At 31.2% G+C, this 21,813-nt stretch overlaps 2 protein-coding genes across 3 annotated transcripts in view; both read right to left on the minus strand.

Annotated features, from left to right (window-relative positions):
- Positions 1 to 6,039: 6,039 nt before the first annotated feature.
- On the minus strand, positions 6,040 to 9,914 carry Sec23 (transport protein Sec23). Its single transcript, XM_014427791.3, has one exon. It carries the CDS (start codon positions 9,640 to 9,642, stop codon positions 7,330 to 7,332), a length of 2,313 nt encoding a protein of 770 aa, XP_014283277.1. The 5' UTR covers positions 9,643 to 9,914; the 3' UTR covers positions 6,040 to 7,329.
- Positions 9,915 to 18,790: 8,876 nt separating this feature from the next.
- Positions 18,791 to 21,813, minus strand: part of LOC106685066 (testis-specific serine/threonine-protein kinase 4) — a 50,911-nt gene continuing 47,888 nt past the window's right edge. For both annotated transcript variants that reach the window (XM_067045764.1, XM_067045763.1), the window contains 2 exons: positions 19,439 to 19,537; positions 18,791 to 19,001 (listed from right to left, as the gene is read on the minus strand). In XM_067045764.1, coding sequence (XP_066901865.1) covers positions 18,843 to 19,001; positions 19,439 to 19,537 — 258 coding nt within the window. In that variant the 3' untranslated portion in view covers positions 18,791 to 18,842. The remainder of the gene's footprint in view (positions 19,002 to 19,438; positions 19,538 to 21,813) is intronic.

A 21,813-nucleotide genomic window follows, 5' to 3' on the forward strand; every position in this document is an offset into this window, starting at 1 on the left:
TTAATGATAGGTAGGGATCCAACTATTCACTAGGCAACCAGAGACTTCCATGAAGGCCAAAACCAGTTGGTAATTAATATGACAACAACTTTTCTTGTTTAGTTTTTTTCTTGTTTTTTTGTGATAGCAGATTGATGTCATGAATATCAATTGTGATGGTGGTTAAAAATAATGTCATTAATAATTGATAATATCATCATCAATTTTTTTTTATACCGTGATTTCTGTTACCAGCAGTATTGTCTATTACGAGCCGAGCCCATAATTTGAAACCAAAGTAGTAATTAAATATAAATAGAATTAACAGAACAAATCAAATATTTCTATTTTTTTTTAAAGTTTAAATTATTATTATAATTTCTGAAATACCGAATATTATGTAAATATACAGGCATTCTAATGGCAATTAGAACAATTATAAGAATAAAAACCAAGATAACAACCTGTGAATAAAGGATATATAAAATGACTAAAGTAAATAATTAAGAAAATAATAATTATTCTGTACAATTATATACTTTAATCATTATATATATCCTTTATTCACTGGTTGTTATCTTGTTTTTGTCCTTAGCCCCGATGAAGGCTAGAAATTCTGGCCAAAACGTTGGCACTAATAAATAAGTTTTTTAACTTATTTGTGTTATTCTCTGATCGCAACTCCAACTATCTTCTCCTCATATTTAACAAATTTAGTATAATATACATATTAAAAATATTAATATTCTATATATATATATAATCTCTTTAATGAAATTTTTGTATTTTATATTACATTTGATTTAAACTATATTTAAATAATCTGTAGTATCAACAATATTTGTTAATAAATTAATTAAATAAATTGTTATGATGGCAACAGGTGACTTCTTTACTAGAGTTAATTTATCAAAAACTACTAACCCTCCATAATAAAGTAATAAAATTAATTTTATTTTAAAAGTTTTGTCGATATAATACAAAATGGTGAAATTATTTTGCATTTGAATAATACATTATCACATTATAATAATTTTTATGATTTTATCATTTGGTACTTAGAGTAAAATTATAAGATTGCATGCATGATCCAATGTTCGAACAATTATGAATATTCACATCAAAATTGTTCTTAGTCATATACTACTACATGCAAGCTGAAAATTGAAAAAAAAAAATAAATAAATAAATATTTGTACAGATAGACGATAAATGCATTGTCAATACTTATGAGTAACCATTTTTTTTATAGTAGTTCACTCATAAACAAGAATGATAATGAGAAAATCTAAATTATTTATGCTATTAATTTAACAGATTAAGAAACACATTAAATTTATTAATGAAAAATTTTTATAATATTATTATTCAACTACAATTTTATCCTAGAAACATATCAGTCCTTTGGGCATTTTCAAACCAATTTTTATATCTCCTAAGTCTCTAGAATATTTATTGCATACAACTTTTGGCAGAATCTGTAAACATTGTGAATTCTCTTTTCCATTAAATTTTTTACACTATCGGATATTGGTTAGTGCCATTTTTTGGTGAAGCATTTTTCTTAAACATATTAAATAAATAATTTTTAAAAGCATCATTTAAAACTTAGAATATTAATTTGTAGTTTTAACTAGTAACTACAAACTTGGTGACTTTTTCCTTGTCTATTCACTTTTTATTAAACTGAGTAAAATTAAAATCAATACACCATTTTTATTTTGAATATCCTAAAATAATTTTCATAATATAACTGAATAACCATCATCATCAGATATATTTGAATTAGAAAATAAGACTGTTCAAGTTCATTCTATAGGATTTCTTTAGAACTTTTTAACTTTTGAAATTACTAAGTAACTTTTTTCCCTGTCTATTCACTTTACATTAAATTGAATAAAACTAAAATCAATAACTTCTTTTTATTTTGAATATCTTAAAATACTTTCCATAATATAATTGAACAACCATCAGCATCAGATATATTTGAATCAGAAAATAAGACTGTTCAAGCGCACTCTGTGGGATTTCTTTAGAGATGGTTAAATAGAAAATAGTACTTACATTAGTTATTTTAAACTTATTTTAACACTGGATTATTCGTATAATTATTTCCTGAATCTGTTTTGTGATTTATTGCATTTTCTGTACTGTTATTGCCTAGGTAATTTCCTCATGAACATATTTTTTACATAAGAAAACATTACTTCATCCTGAAAATAAAAATTCTCTTTTATCAACACAATCCTGTTTTATTTTTTAATTGTATTTTTATAATTAGAAATAACAGTTTCAATCTGATGGATCAAAATCTTGCTTTGTATTCTAGTTCTGTTAGAAAAACTAAAAGTTATAGCAGCTTTGTGGTAATTTTATCTCGCACAGGATTTCATTGAGGATAAAATTAGACAGAGAATTGGAGAATAATGAAAGCTGGCTCAACCAGATTTTTGATGTTTCTTATCAGGGATCTTCCATCATATTCAAATATGTAGGCAACAAACCTTCACTGCTACATTCTTGTTCCATTGAAGAATTAACAGAAAGATAAAATTGTAATCGTTCAGAAATCTCGAGTATGAGTTTAACTTATTGTAAATGAATATGAGTTAAACTAAGTGTAAAAAAAATCTAATGGGATGATTATTTGTCATCATTAGTTGTTATTATGTTGTTGTTTTTTTTTTCATACAACAAAATCCAGATTTATTTAACCGATTGCAGAGTCATTCAGAAAGAGTAAGAAAAAATATAAGAGCTTTATACTACTTCTCAATAAAAGTTTACCTGATAAAGTTAAACAGATAGGGGTTGACTCACAAATATTTAAAAATAATTGGAAATATTACTATATAATTAAATACTTGAAAAATTAGAATTTCCTAGAAAGTGATATTATTTTCCTAAAACAAGTACGATTTAAAAAAAAATGTGTATATTTACAAAAATACATCACATGCACATATTTATATACAAAACTAACAATAAATTCACAAAAACAAGGTGAATTAAATAATTTTAACAGATTTTTGGAAACTTGTTAAATAATGCATTTAAATGACATCAAAGCTTTAGGCTTAGGATAAGTATAAGGGGAGGATATATTATATATAAATGTGCAGTCCAGTAAAGGGTTGCCACGCCGTGTGGTATATTAGAGCCATTCTGAAGTTCTTAAGCCTACGTTTAGGGTCATTGTTTTCAAAGGTAAATGCTCATTTCAACCCAAATGTTATAGCAACTTCTTTCAAATATTCTCTCAATATATTAAAATAAATATATTGATATATAATTCCATTTATTATTTGTAACTTAGCAAATTTATTTGCACACACACACTACAGATCATAATATTATCGCATTCATCATTACATAAATAGAGACAATAGACAGGAATTTGGGTATACAATATATATTGGTAATTAAATTTTCCAAATATACAAAGGAGCTGTTAATATTACACAGAATTGCTTGCAGAAACAGTCAATATCAGATATTGGTCAGTCAATACCTCATTATATGAGGACAAGGGGATTAAGATGGGATAGGGCAAGTGGCTCGAAGCCATCAGAATGTCTCTCCACAATAATAATGCCACTATAGCCATTCCAACAGTCCCAAAAATAAGGATTTGAACATTTACGTTCCAACTTGACGACCCGACCCTTAACAAACTACCTTAAGAAAGCCTGCCTTATATATATCCACATTTAAATTTTCTAGAGTGAAATGAAATCAATCACCGTATAAAAAAACAAAACAGAGATAATGAGCTGAAAATAATTGAAATAAAAAAAAACCTGGAGAAATATCAACAAATTAAACAAAAATAAAAATTTTGTGATGATAAAATTAATACAATATTATCCAAGGATGTTCAAAGACTCTTTTCTCCAGAGTATATATTGCCATCTTTTTCCAAAATATACTAAGAGAGAACTTTAAACAATAAATATTATATACCATTCTTGCATTTTTATATTATCTTTCGTGTTATTGTATAAATTTACTATTCTGTTTGAAGATTCACGACCAAGTTTATAATCTGGGATATGGTTTTTAAATGTTCTGTTTTTGTATATATGCAAAGCACAAAACAGAGTTATGTGTAAAATGTACAAACAATCATTGTACTTACAATGAAACTGAAATGTGATATTTCTAGAATATTTTGTTATTGATTACTATTATTATTTTGTGGATAAAAAATTAACTATGCGAATTTACGTGTAAAATGATTCCAGCGATGACAAAAACATATTATGATACTTTTAGAATTGATCTATTGATTTTAAATATTTTATTTTTTATTTAATTTAAATTTCGACTGATATAAAATCTGAAACACTTTTCATACTTTTTGGTAACCACTCACTCATTTGCTCTTGGCCATTCTGACCTGTAGTCAGTTTGTCAAGTGATACTTTTATATTGACTCAATGTAAAGTACTGTTAAAATACAATTGGTATTCAATATTTTTAAGTAATTATAAAATACTATTAAACATGCTGTTGTTCATTTAATCGCACAAAAACTTGTGGGAACTTAGTCCCTGAATGGGTCGGATCCAAACCGACCATACCATCTATTTAGATGGGAACCACCTTACCTGTCGAGGGTTAATTATACTTAATTTAATTCTCTTAATTCTCCAGCTGCCCATCTTCAGGTATTTAACCTATAAATAATTACAAAGTACTATTTATTATATATTAATTGTTCTCATATAAATAATTGTTTACATTAAAGTTTAATATTTTATTGAAAAATAACCATAATTTATCTTCTTTACGATTAAGTTTTTTATTATTGACATTTTTGTATACCTTTTATCATTATGATTAGATTTTGGTTTTCCTTTAAATAATTTATTTTTAATATCAATATCTCTAACCCTTTAACTCTCAGTGGGACAATATGTCCCGGAGATACCTACAATAAGTCCCAGACACATAGACGCTTTGAATAGTCTGTGAAGTAACTGCAGGAGTTGGGATTACTTCCTTGTACCAGTTGGAAACATTGCTCCAACCACAGAGACATTGGGACGTCTTGCTCCCAACCAATTGGTTAAAACCCACAATAGGTAATTAATACAAAATGGAAACAATAAATTAATTGTCTCAGCCTGAATTTTTGTTTGATGGTATACATTTATTTTTATAGTGTAATTCATGGCTTACAACTTTTTGAGGGTTATTATAAACAAGATTAATCAATTTATTATTAGTAAATTTACATCAATCTAATTCAGGACAATATATTTATCAAATAAAATCAAATATTTTAATTTTTTTTTTTTGGAAATAGTAAATAATATTTACTAACTGAAAGCATGGTTTATGACAATTGTACGATAGGGTCTAGCATTAAAATTAAATTATATGCAGTCTAAATAGTCCATTATCACTAAAAATTTTAAACAAAACCTAAATTTTTCTGTATAGTAGTAAATAATTGAAACTCCTTGTAGATTTTGTTTCTGAAGAAGGCTTGTTTGATAAAAATGTAGAGAAATAAATCTGTAGTAAAGTATTATTAGCGCATCCTAAATTAATTAAAAATTATTTTTTATTATTTTTGTAAGAGTAAATGAATTTAAACAAACAACCGCCATTATAGTACATTCAATCCTATTATTTTTTTTAGAATCAGTTTTTCGAATTTTTTTCTTAAGTATTTTGATTTATTTATATTATTTAAATTAACTTTTAAGCAAGATTTAACTACAAAACACTCCATTCATTCAATGACTTATCTTCCAAAATAATAAAATTATCTATTAAATAACCATAATTACTGGATATTATTTCTCGAATTAATTTCAGATTTAATATTACAGGCTTTCAAATTATACAGAGAGAGCAGAGCCACTCTGAAGTGCAGCTTTTTATCTGTTTTTTTTTTTGCTTTCAAAATCAATTAAAGAATATTTAAATAAATATATTAAAATTGTGATTTAATTAATTCAGGCTACTCAAAGATAACAAGTAATAAAACAATACATTGATCCATCTTGGACAGGAAAAGTTATTTAAAAATAAAGCTGAACTCAAATGTGAGTTACCATTAATCCAAAATTTATTTTTCTCAAACATTAAATTAGTAACAGAAACTTGTTTTGCATATCTAATATAATTTCTATACATTAAAATTTAAAAACTACCAAATTTGCATATACATTTTTAAATAAGAAAAAATATAGAAGCCAGATATAAAAAATTCTAACACACTTTCATAAAATAAATTTACGATTAAAACCATTGTTTGTACAATAAAAAAAGAGAAAGTCATAAATACTGATGGCTTATATAGTTTAATCTTTTAATTAACTTCTCTCTTCCCCACCCCCCGAAAATTAAAATTTGTTATAAGTATTTACTACACAATATGCATAATATATACATATAATTTGTTGACAATTTGAATTATTTGAAATTAAAAAAATAATAAATAATTTACAGAGTGAATTTATTCACTTATTAAATAATAAGTGTAATATTGAATTACAATAATTGAAGAGATTGATGAACCAACAAAATAAATATTGGTAGCTGTTATGACAAAATATTTTCTTTAGAGGAATGTAAATAAGTTAATTTATTTCAAAATCTATGCTACCACTCACTCTCAAAATTTTAAAAAAGAGCATTTTAAACAACTAAATAATTCATATTCTATATTTTTGTTGATTAAATGAAACATTCAGCTGTAATTTATAATATACAGCGTTGAACAAATACCATATTTCTTAAACAATCACTATAGTAAAAAAAAATTCAGGATGGAATATAAAAAGAATATTGTCCTTCAAACATCCAATAGTTCCTTTAATTAACATTTACATACAAATAACATTGGAATACATGAACATATAAATTAAAAATTAACCTCATAGTTAATTGTATACTTAGATTAACTGTTAAATGTTACAAATTCAAAAAAAAAAAATAATAAACTTAAGTTTTACCATAAAATATTCTTTGTCTAGAATGACTTTTTACATTAAAACATATATTAAATATTTCATTAAAACTACAACTTACATAAAATAAAGCATTTCCATTAATTTATTTTCATTTATTTACACGATTCCAATTGAGTAAAAATATAACAAGGATACATTAAATATTTTAAATATGTTTTAACATTGTGAAAAAGATCAGATGAAATGTAAGAAATCATAAAATAATTTTTATGTACATATTAGACGGTTTGCTAAAGTTTCAAAACAAGTAAATACATAATTAAATTTTATAAAACATACCGATTATACTATAAATTGGTCAGTTAAGAATATGATACATACCAATAATGAATATCAAATTTATATCTTGGTAAGAAATCTCCTAAGCTGTTGAAGATACAGCTAATTTTTTCAAATGATCCATGAAAGTCTGAAGACTTACATCATCTGTGAGCACAGGTGCTCCAGATTCACCACCATATGCATACATGTTGTTATGGGTTTGCGAAGGGTTTACTTTCGAAAGGAGGAACCTAGCCTGAGATCCTCCCTGTTCAGTATCGATATACCTTGGCATCGGAAATCTTGTATGTAAAATGTCCTTGGCATCATCTACAGGAGCTTGTAAAAGTTGTTTGAAGTTTTCATATTCTGGCATGTCTTGATACCTCTGGGCTCTCCACTGTGCTATCGTCTCTCCATGGAATATCAGAATCTGGAAGAATGTGTCCATAAGAAGGATTCTATCTGGTTGGATACTAGAAGTATCCAAGAGCACTGGCTCTGGCGGTCCATTAAAACTGTAACTATATAATATAGGCTGGATCATGATAAGACTTTGAGATAGATCTTCTCTCATCAAAATATGCCTGTAATAAGATGTCTCATCAGGGCTATTATTGAAAACTTGTAAAAATTGTGATCTTCTCAGGTGATACATGAACTGCGGATAAAGTGAAAAGTTTTCTGGTAGACGGAAACTGTTAGGGTCATCTTTATTGTATTCACCAAATTTCTGGCAGAGTCTAATTAGCATTCTATCAGCCCAACGCATCACATCTGGTCCATCATCAGACTCGGCACGGTGTACAACCATTCTTGCCATTAAGACAGCAGCAGCTTCCTGGTCAAATCCAGCACTTATATGATGGAGGTTGGTAGTAGCATCGGCCCAGTTTCTAGCGATTGTGGTTACTCTGATTCGCCTTTGTCCGGTAGCATGCTGATACTGAGTAATAAATTGAATACATCCCCTGCCACCTTGAGGAATTGGTGCACCATGTTGATTGATCACTTCAAAGAAAAATGCACAGGTCATGCTAGGAGTTAGAGAGCAGAATTTCCATTGAGATGTTCCGCCCAAACCAATATCACTATCACTAACACAAGGCCCTTTGACATTCAATGATACACAAGACCCGATAGCACCCATAACTTTAAGCTCTCGAGAAGCTTTCACTTCTAGAACCCCATTAAATGCCATTTTAAAATCACCAACCTGATCACGAGAGAGTACTCTTTGGAAAGATTGTTTGAACAAGGAAGAATTGAACGAATCTCCCATTACCATATGCCCACCAGTAGAGTTGCAGCACGATTTCATTTCATGGAGCCCAGTCTGATCTAAAGCACAAGAATATATATCAATACTATGTCCATTAGTAGCAGCTCTGATTGCTAAACTTTCATAATGTTTGATAGCTTTCTTCATGTATCTAGCATTATCTTTGTGAATATCATGATGTGACCGAATAGGTTCCCTAAGATCATCATTAACAACAAGACCAGGCCCTTGTGAGCATGGTCCTCCAACAAAAAGCATTATTCTAGCACCAGTATTAGGGTATGAACATTCCAGCAAACCAACAGCAATGGCCAACGCTGCACCAGTCGATCTTAAAGGTCTTTTTCCAGTACTTACAGGCCAGGGGTCCCGTTGCATTTCTCCGAGAAGATCTGTAAGGCTCATATCACAAGATTGAACTGGTTGAATAAAACGATTAGCAGGCAATGGCTGCTGGCCTGGAGGTTGTCCAGGAACGGCAGGATTGAATGTTGCAGCACTTGGGACTTTTCCAATACCTAACATATCTTGAACTTGTTTAGCCGATAATTCTTTAGTACCCCTGAATACGAAGCTCCTAGAACAACCTTCTGTTGACAACTCATGAACTTGAACCATTCTTCCAAATGTTATTAACCCAATCAAAGCATTCGGAGGAAGTAAAGACAAAGAAGTCTGCAAAGAATCTTTCAAAGCTCCAAGTTCTTCATCATCTAAACATGTATCAACAACTAGAAGAAAAATAGGAGGCAGAAACTGAGCCCTTGTTATTGTATATTCTATTGTCGAAAAAGAAGGAATAAGCTCGGCTGGCTGGTGTTGTTCTGATATACCAGCATATTGAGGTGGGAAAGGATTTCTTTGAAAGCAAAAATTACATACCCAGAGTTTAGCTCGGTAGTCAACCTGGCAAAGAGGGTTTAGAATTGCTCTGCATGTATTTCTGGTGCACTGGACAGGATCATATTGAATTGGAGGTAAATCAACTCGCTCTCTCAAAGGCTGGAAAAGGCATCCAACAGGAACCACAAGTTTTGTGGCTTCTAGGCGACTAGATGGCCAAACATTCCAAGTAAATCTAATACCATCCCTATCTTCACTTTGTTGAATGAATTCCTCATAAGTCGTCATTGTTACAGTTCACTAATACACAATGTTCATTTAAACTTTCGTCTCTATAGATCAGTCAAACTTTCCTGACACAGATAACAACTAAGTTCGGTCTTCAAAGCATAGTTAAAACTATCACAAAATATAAGACAACTAACTAATTTAACACAAATAAATCCCTAACTTAGAATAATATTAACAAGAAGGGTACTAATATTTTACAAAAATCATCAGAGCAAATTAACCTACTCGACAGACACGTAGGTTTTAGATAAGGTACACGTAGACATGTCACAGGGAGTGAACGGGCGGTGGTGCTGCTCCCAGTGGAGCCACACTGCACTTCTTTACTGTAGAGTCGTTTGTTAGGTAATGGTTTAAATTTATTTTACCCTAAAAACAAATCAAACTAACTGTCTTAATAATTACATTTACACATTATTAAAAGTATATTCTATGAAATAAAAGATAAACTTATATAAAGATCTTGTTTAAAAAATAATTACAAGAATTATTTTGAAAACGATCCGAGTAGATATGTTTTATATTTTTACCATGTTTGAAATTGTAATCTGATTATATCTATTTAATTCAGTAAAAACATTTTCGAACAAAGAAAAAGAAAAAAACAAATTGAGCTACAAAGACTATGATATATTCGTCGTATATATGGACCTATTATATACTACTAATTTACTACATATACTACTAATTATAATTAATAATTAGTAACATATTACTATTTTACAGCTGTCATACTAATTCAGAAAGTATTTATATAATTTTTTATTTAAGCTAATTTTTGATTGATTATATTCTATTAGAACCAAATACGGTAAGTATAAAAAAAAAAATATATATATACAAAAGCAAAATTTATTATTAAATTATTTCTGAATGTTCTGTTACAATCTGTTACTATCAATTATTATTATTATCACTATCAATTATTATTATTATCATTATCAATTATTATCAATTACTATAGTACAAGAGCCCAAGAGGAGAAAAAAGTCAGTTATTTCACCCCAATTTTCGATTAATTTAATGAAAACTATGAATAATTACTAGTCAAAATTGATGAGTCTGCCAAGTATAGGTAAGCAATAAAAAATGGCGCTTTTTAAAAACGTTAAAAATTAATTTTTCATTCAGAGCTCCTGTATCTTTTAAACTACCAACAGCGATAAATAATCTAAGGGAACATCATTTAAAGTAGCGTAAATTTTCTGAAATATTAGCCCTAATAGAGCTATTTACGTTCAATAGTTCTCGAGATATAGCATTTTAAAAAGCAATATTTCATAAAAATGTTGTAGTCAGTGAATTTATTTTGAAAAATCTATATCTCAAAAACCATTTTACGTACAGATGTCTGTTAGCACTCAAATTAAAGCTAGTTTAATGGGATATGAAGTAGTTTAATACGTTTATTGTCGTAGGAGTGGTAGTTTTCATGATATTTGCTAAAATAAATTGATTTATAGTTGTTCGGATAAATTTTCATTTACCAAATTTATATTCATATGCAAATATCTATGCGAATTTCATAAAATTGATTATCCCTACGAAGATAAGTGGCATACACTACTTTATTTTAAGTAAAATTTCTTTTATTTTGAGTGCTGGCATACATATGTGCTTCTTATGGATCTAAAGATATATTTTTTTCAAAAATCAAACATTTTATACGAACAATTAGAAATTAACCTACTTATAAAGTTTTTCAAAACTCTAACTTATTGTCCTAACAACTAAAAATCAATTTATTTTAGCCCATATCATGAAAACTACTATTCCTACGAAGGTAAAGGTCATAAACTACTTTATAGTACGTTAAACTAGCTTTGATGTGAGTGCTAATAGACATCTATACGTCACATAGTTCCTGAGATATAGATTTCTCAAAACAAATTAACTTACTTCTAATCTTTCAGTAGATTTTTAAGAAATGTTGCTTTTTAAAAAGCTATGTCTCGAGAACTTTAGGCTGTAGAAAATTTACTCTCCTTTAAATAATATTCTTTTAGATTTTCTAGTGTTGTTGGTAGTTTTTAAGATATAGAGCTCCGAATGAAAAATTAATGTTTTTTCAGATTTTGAAACATCCAGCATTTTTTATTCCCCCTACCTATACTTGGCAGACTCATCATTTTGGCTAGTAATTGTACTTAGTTTTCATTAAAGTAATCAAAAATAATAGCTGCCTTTTTTTCTTCCCGGCTCTTGTACTTCTATGGGCTATGTTAATAACTATAGCTGACTTTACCCTTAGTACTTTGAAGGAAGATCGTAGAGAAAACTAATATTTACCTATTATCCTTCAAATTAAAGTTTTATTAGCTTTCAGTAAATGTATTCTCAAACAAGAATTATTGTGAAATGAGCTGAAAGAAAAAAATAGGTCATCAGAGAATAAAAAAAAAAAAAAAATTAAATTTCATAACATGGACATATTGACAAAAAAGAATTAGAACAGGTTCCTTCAATTATAATAATATGCGTCAGCCAAAAAAATCAAAGGGTATTGTGAAAGAAAATCGTTATCTTATCAGATAAACTTATCTTATTTTGTTTTTAAGTGATCGTTAACTTAAAAGCCTCATTTGAAATGTTCAGGGACAGTTATATATACAAAAATAATTAGTCAGTAACAGGCTTTATCATTTGTTTCCTTAAATTACAATAACCCGGTAAAAAATATGTCAGATAATTCACCCCAATTATTATTATTTTAATGAAAACTATATATAATTACTAGTCAAAATGGATGAGTCTGCCACGTATAATAAGAGGAAAAGTCTTTAAAACCACCTAAAGCACCAGAAAACGTAACAGAACATAAACGGATCCGGAGTGCGGCCTGAAGTGAAAAAAATAACTAATTTATTAAAATAATATTTTTTTTTTAAGCAATTACAAATGTTGTTGGAATTTTGGTTTCATTCTGCTGTTCCGTACTGAAATGTCACAACCTGATTGACTATGGCTTGCCTCCCCTCCCCAATTTTTAATCCTGGGAACGCCCTTATAACAGAATATCATTTAAAGTAGAATACATTTTCTAAAATGTGAGCTCTCACTGAGCTACTTACATTCAATAGTTCCCGAGATATAGCTTTTTTAAAAGGAAGGTTTAAAAAAAAAGAATACACCAAAAAATTAGGAGATAGTGAATTTAATTAGGGAAACATATATCTTACAAACTATTCGACGTACAAACGTCTATTGACACTCAAATTAAAGATAACTTAATGTGCCATAAAGTATTTTATGACTTTTATCTTCGTAGGAGTAGTAGTTTTCATGATATTTGACAAAATAAATTTACAAAATTTTTATTTCTAGTTGTTGTTCGGACAAGATTTTTCATTTATGAAAAAATATATCTCAAGAATAATTTAACGTACAGATGTCTGCCAGCATTTAAATTAAAGCAAGCCTACTGCACTTATTTATTATAATTATATAATTATTACAAATAAGTTATTTGTGGCACTTATCTTCGCAAGAGTAGTAGCTTTCATGATATTTGACAAAACAAATCCAGAAAATGTATGAGAACATATATCTTAGTAACTGACTGGGAAATATCTGTTTTTTTTCCATGGGAAAAAAATTAATTTTTATGTTTTTGTTTGTTTTGTTAGTTTTGAAAGGGCGTTTAACAGCCTGGTCATCAACGCCCATTATTTAATTTTTAATCCTTTCTGCTATTTCTTTATTTATTCTGAACCTTCTGTTGGCATATTAATATATTTTAACTGTATTATAGCATTATTATTATTTTATATTTAAAGATTTTTAGCGTATATTTAACATTTTTTATAGTTTTTTATTACATAATTAAGAATATATGGCATATTCTGGGATTTTTAATGCATAAAAATCTGGATCTCGTTCATTACAGTGCCATGTAGTCTGTTGTGGGCATTGTTAATTTTTTAACCTTCTCTAGTACTACTCCAACGCACTCAAGTTTGAGTTGTTATTCGATTTTTGGATTGTAATATATTGGAACGAAAAACCTCAAATTTTGAGAGCTGTGAATTTTTCGGTCGATATCTAAGGCTTATTATTAAAAATACACCTACATAAATAGAGAGAACATATTTATTAAGGATTATACCAACAGGGTTTCCATTAATTATGTACTAATAAGTATAAAGGATTAAAGTCTTGATTTTTCGGGAAACGAAAAATAAAGTTCAAAAAATTCTGTATAACAACGTATCCGTTTAATACAGTTTTAATCAGGATATTATCATAATATACAACTTAAATACTTTATACTAATCAATAGATAATGTAGTTCGGAGTCTATGTACTTTACTGCATGAACATCGACATTTTTTGGACTTGAATCCTTTATACTTATCAGTACTGAATTATGACTGCGGTTGGTTAAGACTGATGCGTCGAAACAACTGCAGTGAGACCGCCCATTCTCCATCATGGCGAATACTGATACGGATAATAGCTGATACTGTTTTATTCTTCGATTTGACAATTAATTAATCTCATTATTACCGTTTAAGATCAAAATAATGTTGACATAAAGTTAATAAAAAATCAATAATAAAATATCCCATGTTGCATTAACTAATATATATATACACAGAAGGGAATTGTCGAATAGGAAGATTTAAAGGTACTGAAATCTCGGAATTTTAGAGTGAAAAAAATGTATGAACAAAATTTTTTTTTTTTTAAATATTTATTTATTGCTATTTACAACTGTACATTATAATACATTTAGTAAATCTGATCTAAGTTAAATTGGAGTGTTACAGGCGTGTAGAGAAACCCATTGGTAGCACTCTAATGACATTTTACATTAGCTGGTCTCGTGGCCATCTTCTTTGTTAGGAATGAAAGAGGATGCAATATTAGAAACTAAGGGGTTTGAGTGGTTAGAGAGTTTATAGTGGAAGGAGTGATATCTTGATAGGGCTAGATCGGTTTCATAGGGAACATTAAGGTCTTTATGAACAAAATTAACAATTTTTAATGCATAGCTAAGAAAGTATACGTTTTTTCTCGATTATTATGTACCAATCGATTCTTCCCTATATGAATAATACGAAAAAATATCACTGATTCCAATAACCAATAATATTTTCACGAAAATTATAACAAAAATAATGTGGCTTAGAGTAAAGTAGGTCAAAAAATTTTTGTTTGGAAGAAGCAATTCATATTCGGTTTTAGCGTCATCTCAAACCCCTAAATAGCATTTTTTAAAGAAAATTTTTACATTTTAACCAAGCTCTACATAAATAGAACCGTTGGAAAGCTGAATGTCTGCTCCATAAATCCACATTAACAAAAGTTATATTTAATGCCATTATAAGGGCAAAATATGGGTTTCAAATAAAGAAAAACTTATTATTTTAAATCTCTGGTTCTAATTTGTTTAATTAGATCCAGTTTGTTTTCTTTGGTGCAGCTTATAGAACCCTAAACCATTGCTAAATTTGGATAGACATTAATAGAGTCGTAATGAAGTTATTTCTAATTTTTGTTTTTCATTTCATTTTTGGATTTTTCGAGTTTCATGTGGTGCTAAAACCGAAAATCAACTTTTTTTCAATCCTGAAAAATCTTTTACCACATTTTCATAGGGCAATCCTTCCGAATTACTTATTCACTGAATATCGTAGCACAGAGATGGATAATATATAAAAACTATTTATATATTATGTAGTATGTATATGGCAATAACATAATCAAATTGTTTAAACTAATAAAAAAAAAAAAGGACCTAAATCAGACCATTGTTAACGACTATACTGCAGAATTGATTTTTATTTTTAATGCGTTCTCAAAACAGTACCATAGTCACATCTTTTCTTTTCACTTCATCAATAAAAACCGTCGTATGAATGTTGCAAATCCAGCCATTAATTTGTATACATGGAATTAATACTACCAAAAAACATTGTTTATTCAGGAGAATTTCAATAAACTAAAATTGTGCATAAAACAGTAATTAAAATTTAATCCTAATTCATAATGAGGAATCAAGCAATATTTTTTTGAATTTATGTTTTATAATAGCTTTTGATCGAGTGGCATCCAGGCTCTATAAACTTGGTCACTTCCTATCCCCAAAATATTTCCTTATAATCCGCTCCTACCTCACTGATAGAACCTTTAAAGGTGGATCCACATGTTGGCCGCTCGCCACGTTGGCTTTACTGCTGTTTATAATGTTAATCAACATTTGCCTATTTATTTGATTACAATGATGCAGAGGTTTGGTTATACAATAAGTGGAGGAACAGGTGTTGTTTAAAGGGAAGAATGGATGAGGACTGGCAAATGGAGATGGGAAGAGAATTCCATAAGGATTTGCTAAAGAAGGCGATTCTATAGGAGGACATATATAAATCATTCGGTTGGGATGTGGTGTTTAATGAGTGGATGGATGAACGAAGAGTGAGGAGATCTAGGATATAGGTAGGTTTTTTAATTTTAAGAACTTGGAACAGGAAAACACCAAGGAGGTATTGCCTTCGGGAGATTGGATAGAGCCACTTCAACTCGGAATACTAGCAGGAGACTTGAGAGCGCCTTGAGAACCCAAAGATAAATCATACAAAGCTATTCATGAGTCTCTTCAGTCTCAACTCTAGTCCTCCAGATAGCCCTCCATACACCAAGGATCCGTAGTTGAAGTGGGGGAAGACGAGAGAGGATACTAGGAGCTGACGGGTGTTCTGAGGAATGGAATTACGGAATCTTAGGAATTGTTTGAGTACAGTTATGGATTTGCGTGTGATTTGGGAATTGTGGTTATTCCAGGAGAGGTGTTGGTCAAAGGTGACACCAAGGTTTGTTATTGTGGGATAGAAGTGAATCGGTTGGTTATTAAGGAAGTAAGGGAGGGAATGAAGGAGGCACATGGAACCAATAAGAATGGCCTTGGTTTTTTTCATTTTTCAACATTCAGCTTCAAATCATTGTAAAACGTCCATGCGTTAATGCTGTCAATATATTCTTGTATCTTTTGGATGGCATCAAACATCTCGGAGAGATGAAAGGACAGACAGATTTGGAGATCGTCTGCATATAGGTAGTATGGGCGTGGTGAATGAAATCAGGAAGATCGTTGATATAAATGGAGAAAAGGGTTGAAGACAGTGAAGATCCCTGAAGAACACCTCGTGTCAAAAATCAAAAAGAACTAAAATTGATATATGACGATTGTCTATAGCGGACTGGAGGTCTCGGACAATTTTCAATAAAGCGGATTGGAAAGAATTAAAGGTAGCTTTGATCGAGAAAATTATTAAGTTGGGAGTGAACTAATATTTCTAGTGGCTTGGCCAAATTGGATAAAATGGATATTGGCCGAAAGCCGGAAACTGAAGAAGGAGAAGGTACTTTGTTCAATGGTAGAGGTCTTTTTCAGGCTTTGGGAAAAACGGAATTTTGAAGGAAGAAGTTGTAAATGTGCAGGAAGGCAGAAAGAATAGTAAGGAGACAAATTTTGATGATCTTTACAGGAACATTGTCTGGGCCGTAATCGTTAGTTCTGGACTTGAGGACTGCTGAGATTAAGTCATCTGGAGAATCATTCAAGAAATAAAAGTTATTGAGATCAAATAGGATTTCAGGGATGTGAAGAGATGAAAATTCGCATGAGGCTGTTGAAGGAGGAGGAGCAGCAAAGAAACTATTAAGCTCGTCTGGATCAACTAAGTAGTGTGAACAGGATTTAGGACTTATAGTGGAGAGATTCTTTAGGATTTTCCTTTTAGATTAAGGATCAGGTGCTTGGGATAGGGTGTTGTGAAAGTATTGCTCCTTGGGTAAGGTTTCGAAGTGACTTAAAGGTGGAATAGTGCTCTTAACTTATGGTGCGTCTGAAGCATCTTCTGGCAGCATCTCGTCTTTCTTCGCTGTTATGCGTGCTACGTTAGTTACGATAGGTTCTCCATTGAGGAGGATTGGTTGGAGAATACTTTTGTGTATCAGTAATTTGATGCGGATAGTAAGGTTAGAAGATGTTAGCAAGTGATTTAGGCTGTAAGCCTGGGTCCCAACCAGCTGAGTGGCGAGCTAGTATCAGTTGTCAAAAGTGGCATCCAGGTACTACACTGCACTGCCCACCGGTTTCTTCTCGTATCCTGTTATCCTATAGACTTTAGTGAGAGGGCATTTGTTCTTCAGGAATGAGGAAATAATACAGTTGGTCTTCTGGAGAGTATATATATAATATTACCCGTTGATCACTAAAAACCTTTTTATATAATAGAAGGATACAGTAACTGCTATAGTGTAATTTATTTTTAAAAAAATTACCTTGTTGGACCTATTTATAAAGTTTAAATTTAAAATCATGCCTATTGTCAGTGAATAATGATCCTTCCATTGTATCCCAATCACTCCAATCCCACATCACCCTTGAAGAATAGTACCAAAACTAGAGGATTAAAATAAATTCCAATAAATCCCAACAAAACACATTTATCCTTCGTCGTAAACCTTCGTCTTGCCCCACAGTATCATTTAATAATACCCCACTTATTCCTGTTGAACAGATCCGTTACTTAGGACTAAATCTGGACAAATGACTGACATGGAATCCTTATACAAGAATGGAAAGACAGGAAACTGCTCGTCAATTCCAACTATTACAACATTTACTAGACAAACGGTCCAAACTTCCAATCCATTACAAAAGACTGATCTACATGACTGTTATAAGGCCTATCTGGACATACGGAGTTGAACTGTGGGGCTCCACCATCTAATTCCTCTCGAATCCAATCCTTACAGTCCAAAATCCTTCGTAAAATCCTTAATGCTCTTTACTTTGTCACAAATCAAATCATCCATCAGTCCCCTATGTTTCCGATTTGGCCAGAACCAGATACCAATCCTTCCATAATAAACTTCCGAACCACCCAAACCAACTCGTTTCTAACCTGGCTTCTCCTTCACTACCTAATAATCCTCCTAGGCGTCTGAAAAGAAGATGGCCTCGAGATCTTCTTTAGAAATGTTTGTGGAGTTCTATCAATGGGTAGATTCTCCACATGTTTGTGTCATGTCATAATATCACTTACAGCAAATTTATTTGATGTGTATATATGTATACAGTTGTAAATAACAATAAATAAATTATTTAAAATTTTTAAATAAAAATAAATGTAACAACTTTGTTATATAGATAAAATATTTATTTAGGATTTTATAAGCATGGAAGGGTCTCATCTATGGTCACTTCTACTTTTCCATAATGGGATAGAACTGGTTAGGATTGTTGTTGCCTCTGGAATAGAAGAACCACATTGGCAGGACTGCTCCATTGAAATCCTGTTCTTTATCATGCCGTACAGGTTAGCTGACTCGGACATCTCTTCAATTTGCTAATTAATAATTAGTTTTATTATTATCAAGTATAATATTAAGTTAATATTGACTTAAAGTAATAATGAAGTGAGCCTATATAGTTCAGGCTAATTCAAGACAAATGTGTCAAGGTTTTGTGTGTCGGATTTAGGTATAGTGAAATAATACAGTTAGTCTTCTTTGGAATATATTATATAATATTACTCGGTGATCACTAAAAAACTTTTTATATAATAGAGTGATACCGTAGCTTTTTTTTTGTGAAATTTACAGAAAAAAAAAATTAAAGATGTTGGATCTAGGTATAAAGTTTAAATTTAAAATAAAAATCAATGTGACAACTTTGATATATAGATAAAATATTTATTTGTGAATTTGTATGCATGGAAGGGTCTCATCTATGGTCACTTCTACTGTTCCTTAATGGGATGGAGCTGGTTAGGACAGTTGTTACCTCTGAAATAGAAGAACCGCATTGGGAGGACTGCTCTATCGAAATCCTGTTCTCCATCATGCCGGACAGGTTCGCTGACACTGACTTGTCTTCGATTTGCTAATTAATGATTATTTTTATTATTATCAAGTATAATATTAAGTTAATATTGATTTAAAGTTAACTAAAGTAATAAAAAATGAAGTGAGCCAAACCAAAAGTTTTACGGTTTTGGGTGTCGGATTTAGGTATGGTTGTGAGAGGAAAGGATAAAAAAAGTATACTTCATAATATTTTTCTTTGAATTAGTAAAACTTATCAACATTTGTTCACTGAAACAAGGCCAGAATGGTCTGGTACACATCCAGCTGAGAAGGATGTACAAGGTGCGAAGTAACTGTGCAAAACGATGAAATTGTTGTTGCCCTCAGAAATAACAAATGTGGAAAAGCTGCGGGACCTGGGAGTATTTGCGTGGAGCTGCTGAAGGCAAGAGGAACGAGATTGCTAAAGGCTCTAACAAAGCAAATAAACCTCATATTGCAAGGACAAGAGCTACCAGAAGATCTTAAGATTTCTTACATCTATATATAAGGCAGGAATGAATGGTATCTATGTCCAAAGTTCCATATCAAGGATAATTGCAAGAATTTTGAAGGGTAACTTAGAAGAGGAGTGTGTTACCCCGGAGGAACAATTTGGCTTAAGTGCAGCCAGGTCTTGTAAGGACAGCATATTTCTCCTAAGGAAGCTCCTAGAAAAACTAATGGAGAAAGGAAGAGCTGTACACGTAGCTCTTATAGACCAAGAACAGGCTTAATACAGTGCACCAAGACATAAGATGTGGGAATCTCTTAAGAGCGCAGGTGTTAGTACTGCCTCAATAAATGCAGTGAGGAGTCTGTACAGTGTGAAGCTTGACTCTTGCTTGTCTGATCCTTTTTCTACATCCAAGGGTCTTAAGCAGGGATGCAGTATGTCCCCAAAAGCCTGTTTAAAATCTATTTAAAACAGGCAGTAAAGGAGTGGAGTGCGCAATGGGAAAGGAAATTCTCCCTTTTCTTTTCCGTCGACCAAGCAGTGGCCACTTTTAGCAGAGATGGTCTGGAAGAAGCACTAAAGGCCCTGGAAAAAAAATACAGCTTGTAAGGTCAACAAATAAATTCTGATAAGACCGAATACCTGCCAGCAAACTACAAAGAGGTCATGGACGTTCAGATGAATGGAAGTATATGTAAGAAGACTCCTTCAAATACCTGGGATCGATAATAGATGGGAACGGTGAGTCGGAACTAGAGGTTAGGGTGAGCGCTGGTCTAGCAAGAAGGTTGACTAGAATGTTACACCCAGTCCTCTGGAATACGGTCATCTCAACGGACAACAAAAGGTGAATTTTTAGAAGTATTGTTGAGCCCTCTCTTAACTACGCCGCAGAAACATGGATACTTAGCCCAGGACTATACTCCTAACTACAAGCGGCAGAGATGAATTTCTAGAGGATATGCCTGAGGATTAGCCGCCTAGATAGAGTCAGGAATGAGGATATTAGGAGCAGGTTAGGAGTGACAGAAGGAGTTCCGGAGAGGGTTGGAAGGGCCAAACTCCAATGGTATAGGCACTGCCAGTGGATGCTAGAACGTAAGTGGCCGAAGAGACTTCTGCAATGGGACAACCAGGAAAACTGAGGAGAGGAGGACATGACCGGCAGGGAACTTGAGGAGGAAGATAGAGAGAAGTGGAGGGATGTTCTGACTTAACCAGGCAACCCATTGATAAGAAAAAACTGCAAAAGTAAAAAAAGTAAGTAATTTCTAAAACTAAAGAATTTGGTAAAACCTTTATTAAAAAAATAAATAAAATAAAACTATATTTAATTTTCTTAGTAAAATATTTTTCTTAGCTATGCCGTCTCTGATTTATGCAGTGGTTTAAAATTTGTCCGGTCAAATAAGACAAATAATCCTAAAATCTAAAAAATAAAAACAGTGAATCGTGTAGGAGAAATCCAGAGTACGCAGAATGAAACAATTGGCCTATATACGTTTCCATAAATAGCACTAAAAAGGTGAATTCCCTGTGGGGGAAATTCAAACCAAGGTCTGTGAATTTCTGTTTAGTCAACTCTGTGGGCTATAAAACGCGTTTGAGAGATGCCAGCTGTATTATGAGACTTTCGCGCTGCCTACTACACCAGGGCCGCCTCCAGTACGCTGGCAGGACCTCCACCCTCGTAGCCAATGATGTACCGACCATTGAAATGAAGTGAAAGGACACTCTTTAGTTATAGTTTTAGTTTTAGTTTTTAGTATGTAGGGTAAAACTCAGAAAACGAAGTGTGTCCCAGCACCACGTCTACTTAAACATTATATACAATCAAAGAATTATAAATCTCAACC

This window comes from Halyomorpha halys, unplaced genomic scaffold (genome assembly GCF_000696795.3).
Source record: "Halyomorpha halys isolate HHAL.00 unplaced genomic scaffold, Hhal_1.1 Scaffold31.1, whole genome shotgun sequence".
NCBI classification, from domain to species: Eukaryota; Metazoa; Arthropoda; class Insecta; order Hemiptera; family Pentatomidae; genus Halyomorpha; species Halyomorpha halys.

What these genes read in the sequence shown, in the direction of transcription:
- Sec23 (XM_014427791.3), bottom strand. Translation starts at nt 9,642, where the DNA reads ATGACGACTTATGAGGAATTCATTCAACAAAGTGAAGATAGGGATGGT.